The sequence below is a fragment of the Macaca fascicularis genome, chromosome 2 (genome assembly GCF_037993035.2).
Source record: "Macaca fascicularis isolate 582-1 chromosome 2, T2T-MFA8v1.1".
NCBI classification, from domain to species: Eukaryota; Metazoa; Chordata; class Mammalia; order Primates; family Cercopithecidae; genus Macaca; species Macaca fascicularis.
The window spans coordinates 113,203,635-113,211,242 of NC_088376.1; the positions used below are offsets into that span (position 1 = coordinate 113,203,635).

The 7,608-nt window shown below is 51.7% G+C and overlaps 1 protein-coding gene across 6 annotated transcripts in view; it reads left to right on the plus strand.

The window, feature by feature from the left end:
- Window positions 1–7,608, plus strand: part of SEMA3F (semaphorin 3F) — a 34,489-nt gene that overhangs the window by 19,852 nt on the left and 7,029 nt on the right. For 5 of the 6 annotated variants that reach the window (XR_012431188.1, XR_012431189.1, XM_005547180.4 and 2 more), the window contains exons 6-7: window positions 141–233; window positions 1,813–1,906. Coding sequence is in view for 4 of the 6 variants with exons in the window: in XM_005547180.4 (XP_005547237.2) it covers window positions 141–233; window positions 1,813–1,906 (187 nt within the window). In the remaining 2 variants the exon portion in view is untranslated. The remainder of the gene's footprint in view (window positions 1–140; window positions 234–1,812; window positions 1,907–7,608) is intronic. The other variant, XM_005547181.4, reaches the window with a different exon arrangement.

The following is a 7,608-nucleotide window of genomic DNA, read 5'->3' on the forward strand; positions in this document are numbered from 1 at the left end:
TGCACATGCATAGAGGTGCTCTGGGGTCCCACGTGTTCAGGTGTGTTCCTGGCCTGTGTGGTGTTAGAGGCTGGCAGCCCGAGCCCGCTCCCCCAGCCCCTGCCACCCTCAGCTCTAACCCCTGTTCCTCATCTTCTCAGGCCACACCATGGACCCAGACGAAGGCGGTCAGAGGCCGCGGCAGCAGAGCCACAGATGGTGCCCTCCGCCCGACGCCCACAGCCCCACGCCAGGTGGGCCTCATCCCTCCAGGCCTTTGCCAGGCAGCACTGCCTCTGAGCGGAACTCACCCTGGGGCTGCACCTGAGGCCAGCCTCCCCAGGGCCTCCCCTCTACCTCTGTGCCCACACCCTGTCCCCATCCCTTCCCCTGAAGTGCCCTCAGGCTCAGAAGCCATGCCCAACTGGACTCATGTCAGCCTCAGTGTGACCCCTACAGGCAAGAAATAATGAAGCCGCCAGGTGGGGAAGACAGGAGCCCTGGGGACAGCCATGCCTTAGCCCTCAGAACCCATGTGTGTAGACACACAAGAGCACACAACAGTGTGGATGTGGGCCCTCCTCACTCAGCACCCAGAGTGGAAAGTGGCACATGAGTGCAGTCTGACACCTTACTCCCAAGTGTCCGTGCCCCATGCCTCCCATGGGTCATCTGTGGACACAGGTGTCCTGCACACTCACGTGCTTGGGGCGCTCTTCTCCTGGGCGGTATCTGTCTGCCAGTCATGACCTGGGTCTGGTCTGGGAGAGCTGGGGCTGGGCAGGGGCGGGCAGGGGGGCATGGGCTGCCGGCGAATGACAGAGCATGTTTGTGGTGGAGAGTGCAGAAATGCAGGATCATGTGGATTCTGTGTGTGTGTGTCCACAGTGTGAGCAGAGGGTTCCGTGTGCTGGCAGTGATACGTTCAGAGCTGTGTATGCACCCCTGTGTGTGCAGGAAGTCACGTGTGCAGAGTGTAACTGGACGTAGGCCTGTGTGCACCTTCCCATCGCCATCCTGCCACCTGCTGCCACCTCCTCCTGCCTCTGTTCCTCTCCTTGCCCCTTTCCCTCCCTCTGCCTGGCTTTCTCTTGTGGCCTGTGTGCTCACCCCATCCTAGTGCCTTTTCCAGCCTTCTTCCTAGCATCTTCCAGGCTGGGCTGGGAGGCATGGGGGGGCTTTGTGAATTCCATGTGGTCTGGGCTGGACTCCTTGACTCCTGGCTCCCTGGGCAGACGTGGAGCCTGGGGGCTCTGCTGAGGGGCAGGAGAAAGGTCATGGCCCATGGGTCCATCCTGAGGACTACAGGTAGGACACAAAGCCTGAGGATACAGTAACCTTAGAGCTCTCTGGCCTGGCCAGACCTGATGGCAAAGGGCAGGACCCCAGGCCCTTAACCAGTCACTCCTACCCTGGCCAGGTCTACAACTCCTTCTTGACCCAAGACAGGCAGCCACAGCAAAGAGCTGTGCCTCTGTAGCCCAGGGGGTCTTGGCCAATGTCTTTGTGAGCCAGTTGGCATGGAGGGGCTTCAGCCCCTACAAGCCCACTCCATGTCCATCTCATAGCCCCCAAGGCAGGGCCCCTTGAGACTTGATCCCCAGGTCTTCCCTAAGACCTGGGACTAGGAAGCACCTCCCTTGGAGCCCACAGCATGGCTCTGCCCTGGGAGACCTGCCTGGATGGAGTTTAAGGCCAAGGAGCTCTGGGGAGTGTAGGGGGTGGGCTCGGGGTATGCCTGGGGGCTCATTCTCACCCTGGAAGCCTGGTGACCTTACACTTCCTGGCTGAGGGACTGGCCTGGATCATGCTGAACCCCGCTCTGCCTTGCAGGATTACATCTTCTACTTGGAGCCTGAGCGACTCGAGTCAGGGAAGGGCAAGTGTCCGTATGATCCCAAGCTGGACACAGCATCGGCCCTCATCAGTGAGTGCCCCCCAACCCCGCTCTACAGTCTCAATGTGTGACCTCTGCCCCTGGAGATGGGGAATGGCACCAACACTTACCCAAGGGCAGAGACCGTGACTAGGCTGTCCCTGAACTCCCCAAAAGGCCCCACTTAGCAAGGGGGAGAGGGTGCAGGCCAGACCCCATTGTGAGTCAAGGGCAGCGACTGGGTGGTAGAAGCCTCCGCCTGGCCCCTTTGGATGGGGGACCAAGGAAGCCAGGTCCTACCCTGAAACACACAATGTGGTCCATGCAAAGTCCAGAACCCTCCTGACCACAGGCTTCCTAGAAGAGAATATAAGCCGAGTGCATATTGGGGCTGGTCTGAGAGGCAGTCCCATAGCATGTTCTTGATGTGTCTGAGAGGCTGGGAGAGCCCTGTAGGGAAGCACCAGCGGACAGTTCTGGCCCTGTGATCAGACGAGGAGAGCATATTTCTGGTCTGGGTAGGTGTCTGGGAGAGTTGGGGGCTGTTCTCTGAGTAGTGGTCCTGCTTGGGGTCTCAGGAGCAGCTGCTGCCCCTAACTGCAGGTTGGATGAACCCACCAGTGACCCTGGCTCATGCATGCTGCCTGTTTTCTGATTGTTCAACACAGTCTGCCTCTCAGAGCAGCTGTTGGGCACTGTGCCGCCTCCAAGCCTGGGAAAGGCCCTGGGGTCAAGGGGCAGACATTATCCTCCCACTCTTGGCAAGTGAGAAGGTCCTGATGGCAGAGCCCAAATCAGTCTGATGAGGAAAGACAGGGCCTGCCCTGGGGGAGCCTCAGATGTGGTATGTTAGAAGCAGGTATATTATTAAATTTTCAGGAATTTTTTTGAGCCACTTGTTAAAGACAACTATTATTAAAAGTTAAGGCCGGGCGCGGTGGCTCAAGCCTGTAATCCCAGCACTTTGGGAGGCCGAGACGGGCGGATCACTAGGTCAGGAGATCGAGACCATCCTGGCTAACACGGTGAAACCCCGTCTCTACTAAAAAATACAAAAAACTAGCCGGGCGAGGTGGCGGGCGCCTGTAGTCCCAGCTACTCAGGAGGCTGAGACAGGAGAATGGCCCGAACCCGGGAGGCGGAGCTTGCAGTGAGCTGAGATCCGGCCACTGCACTCCAGCCTGGGCGGCAGAGCGAGACTCCGTCTCAAAAAAAAAAAAAAAAAAAGTTAAGGCCAGGCTCAGTGACTCACACCCTCACACCTATAATCCCAGCACTTTGGGAGGCTGAGGCGGGTGTATCATTTGAGGTCAAGAGTTCGAGACCAGCCTGGACAACATGGTGAAACCTGTCTCTACTAAAAAATACCAAAAAAAAATTTTTTTTTAATTACGTAAGTTTACAATTAAACATTAAAACAAAGGTAACAACAATAAAAAGTAACAAACACTCAAAACTAGCCGGGTGCGGTGGCTCACACCTGTAATTCCAGCACTTTGGGAGATGGAGGCAGGCGGATCACCTGAGATCAGGAGGTTGAGACGAGCCTGGCCAACATGGTGAAACCTTGTCTCTACTAAAAATACAAAAATTAGCCAGATATGGTGGTGGGTGCCTATAATCCCAGCTACTAGGGAAGCTGAGGCAGGAGAATCACTTGAACCCGGGAGGTGGAGGTTGCAGTGAGCTGAGATCGCGCCACTGCACTCCAGCCTTGGCAACAGAGTGAGGCTCCATTTCAAAAAAAAAAAAAAAAAAGACTTGAAAATTGAAATTGATCTATGGGCTACAGAATGGATGTTGTGTTAGCAGGCATGAAAACAACATGTGTCTCCTTGCACACCTCCATCAGAGCTCTGATGGAGACCAAGTGCATTGTCAATGAGCAGCAATATTTTGAAAGGAATCTTTTTTTCTGAGCAGTGGGTCTTAACAGTGGGTTTAAAATATTCAGAAAGCCAGCCAGGCATGGTGGCTCACGCCTGTAATCCTAGGACTTTGGGAGGCCGAGGTGGGTGAATCACTTGAGGTCAGGAGTTCGAGACCAGGCTGGCCAACATGGGTGAAACTCTGTCTCTACTAAAAATACAAAAATTAGCCAGGTGTGGTGGTGTGCACCTGTAATCCCAGCTACTTGGGAGGCTGAGGCAGAAGAATAGCTTGAACCTGGGAGGTGGAGGTTGCAGTGAGCCAAGATCACTCCAGTGCACTCCAGCCTGGGCAACTGAGTGAGACTCTGTCTCAAAAAAAAAAAAAAAAAGGGCCGGGCGCGGTGGCTCAAGCCTGTAATCCCAGCACTTTGGGAGGCTGAGACGGGCGGATCACGAGGTCAGGAGATCGAGACCATCCAGGCTAACACGGTGAAACCCCGTCTCTACTAAAAAAAATACAAAAAACTAGCCGGGCGAGGTGGCGGGCGCCTGTAGTCCCAGCTACTCGGGAGGCTGAGGCAGGAGAATGGTGTAAACCCGGGAGGCGGAGCTTGCAGTGAGCTGAGATCCGGCCACTGCACTCCAGCCTGGGCGACAGAGCGAGACTCCGTCTCAAAAAAAAAAAAAAAAAAAAAAGAAAAATCGGTAAACCATGCTGTAAGTCGATGTGCTGTCATTCAGGCTTTATTGTTATTTATAGAGCTCAGGCAGAGTAGATTTCGCATAATTGTTTTTTGTTTTTTTTTTTTTTTTGAGATGGAGTCTCTCTCTGTCACCCAGGTTGGAGTGCAGTGGCGTGATTTCAGCTCACTGCAAGTTCTGCCTCTGGGGTTCACGCCATTCTCCTGCTTCAGCCTCCCAAGTAACTGGAACTACAGGCACCTGCCACCACGCCCAGCTAATTTTTTGTATTTTAGTAGAGATGGGGTTTCACCATGTTAGCCAGGATGGTCTCAATCTCCTGACCTCGTGATCCACCTGCCTCTGCCTCCCAAAGTGCTGGGATTACGGGCGTGAGCCACCACACCTGCCCCCATTTCGCATAATTCTTAAGGACCCTAGGGTTCTTGGAATGGTAAATGAACATTGGCTTCAACTTAAAGCCACCAGCTGCATTAGCCCCTAATAAGAGAGTACACCTGTCGTTTGAAGCTTTGAAGCCAGAAATTGACTTCTTGATAGCCATGAAAATCCGAGATGGCAGCTTCTTCCAAGAGAAGGCTGTTTCTTTCTTTTCTTTCTTTCTTTTTTCTTTTTTTTTGAGATGGAGTCTTGCCCTGTTGCCCAGGCTGGAGTACAGTGGCACCATCTCGGCTCGCCACAACCCCTGCCTCCTAGGTTCAAGCGATTCTCCTGCCTCAGCCTCTCAAGTAGCTGGGATTACAGGCACATGCCACCATGCCTGGCTAATTTTTGTATTATTAGTAGAGACAGGGTCTCGCCATGTTGACCAGGCTGGTCTCGAACTCCTGACCTCAAGTGATCCTCTCACCTCTGCCTCCCAAAGTGCTCAGATTAGAGGTGTGAGCCACTGGCCCTGGCCAGAAGGCTGTTTTATCTACATTGAAAATCGTGTTTAGTGTAGCCCCCTTCATCCATAATCTTATCTAAATCTTCTGGAAAACTTGCTGCAGCTTTTCCATCAGCACTTGCTACTTCACCTTGCATGTTTATGTTTTGGAGATAGCTGCTTTCCTTAAACCTCATGAACCAGCCTCTGCTGGTTTCAAACCTTTCTTCTCCAGCTTCCTCTCTTCTCTCAGCCTTCACAGAATTGAAGACAGTTAGGGCTTTGCTCTGGATTAGACTTTGGCTTAAAGGAATGTTGTGGCTGGTTTGATCTTCCACGTAAACCAGTAAAACTTTCACCATATCGGTGATAAGGCTGTTTCACTTTCTTATCATTTGTGTGTTTACTGGAATAACCCTTCTAATTTCCTTCAAGAACTTTTCCTTTGCATTCACAAATTGGCTAACTGTTTGGTGCTGGCAGCCTAGTTTTGGACCTGTCTCAGCTTTCAACATGCTTTCCACACTAAGCTTAATCATTTCTAGCCTTTTTTTTTTTTTTTTTTTTTTTTTTTTTTTTTAACAGAGTTAACACTCTGTCCCCCAGGCTGGAGTGAAGTGAAGTGGCATGATCTCAGCTCACTGCAACCGCCACCCCCCCACTCCCCGCCCCCAGGTTCAAGTGATTTTCCTGCCGCAGCCTCCCAAGTAGCTGGGATTATAGGCGCCCACTACCACCCCTGCTAATTTTTATATTTTTAGTAGAGACGGGTTTTGCCATGTTGGCCAGGCTGGTCTCCTGACCTCAAGTGATCCACCTGCCTCAGCCTCCCAAAGTGCTAGGATTACAGGCGTGAGCCACCGCGCTTGGCTCATTTCTAGCTTTTGACTTAAAGTGAGAGATGTATGACTCTTCCTTTCCCTTGAACACTTAGAGGCCATTGTGGGATTATTAATTGATCTAATTTTAATATTGCTGTGTCCCAGAGAATAGAGAGGCCCAAGAAGAGGGAGATGGGGGAATGGCCAGTAAGTGGAGCAGTCAGAACACACACAACATTTATCGATTAAGTTCACTATTTTATGTGGGTGAGGTTCACAGTGCCCCAAAATAATTGCAATAGTAACATCAAAGATCACTGATCACAGATCACCATAACAGATAGTTTGAAATATTGCAAGAATTACCAAAATGTAGGCCAGGCATGGTGGCTCATGTCTGTAATCCCAGCACTTTGGGAGGCCATGGCGGGTGGATCACCTGAGGTCAGGAGTTTGAGACCAGCCTGGCCAACATGGCGAAATCCCGTCTCTACTAAAAATACAAAAATTAGCCAGATGTAGTGGTGGGCACCTGTAGTCCCAGCTACTTGGGAGGCTGAGGCAAGAGAATTGCTTGAGCCTGGGAGGAGGAGGTTGTAGTAAGCCAAGATGGTGCCACTGCACCCTAGCCTGGGTGACAGAGCAAGACTCCGTCTCAGAAAAAAAAAAAGAAGAAGAATAATTACCAAAATGTGACACAGAGACACAAAGTAAGCATATCCTGTTGAAAAAATGGTGCTAACAGACTTGCTTGACACAGGGTTGCCACAAACCTTCCTTCTATAAAAAAAAGCAGTATTTGCAGCGCACAAAGCCCAGTAAACTGAGGAGTGCCATGGTGTGATCTTGGCTCACTGCAACTTCCGCCTCCCGGGTTTAAGCGATCCTCCTGCCTCAGCCTCCCGAGTAGCTGGGACTACATGCGTGCACCATCACACTCAGCTAATTTTTTAATATTTTTAGTAGAAACGGGGTTTCACCACATTGGCCAGGATGGTCTTGATCTCTTTGACTTCATGATCCATCTGCCTTAGCCTCCCAAAGTGCTGGAATTACAGGCATAAGCCACCATGAGCAGCCTCTTTTTTTTTTTTTTTTTTTTTAAGATGGAGTCTTGCTATGTTGCCCAGGCTGGAGTGCAGTGGCATGATCTCGGCTCACTGCAACCTCCGCCTCCCTGGTTCAAGCAATTCTCCTGCCTCAGCCTCCCGAGTAGCTGGGATTACAGGCCCCCGCCACCACGCCCCGCTATTTTTTGTGTTTTAGTAGAGGTAGGGTTTCAGCATCTTGGCCAGGCTGGTCTCCAACTCCTGACGTCAAATGATCCACCCACCTGGGCCTTCCAAAGTGCTGGGATTATAGGCATGAGCCACTGCACCCGGCGTATTAGCTATGCTCTTGAGGTGATTTACATTTGTTGTGTCTGTGGGGTAGAAATACTGTACAGTGGTGTTGACAGCTCTTCCTGATTTTGCTTTCAGTGACCTCAGG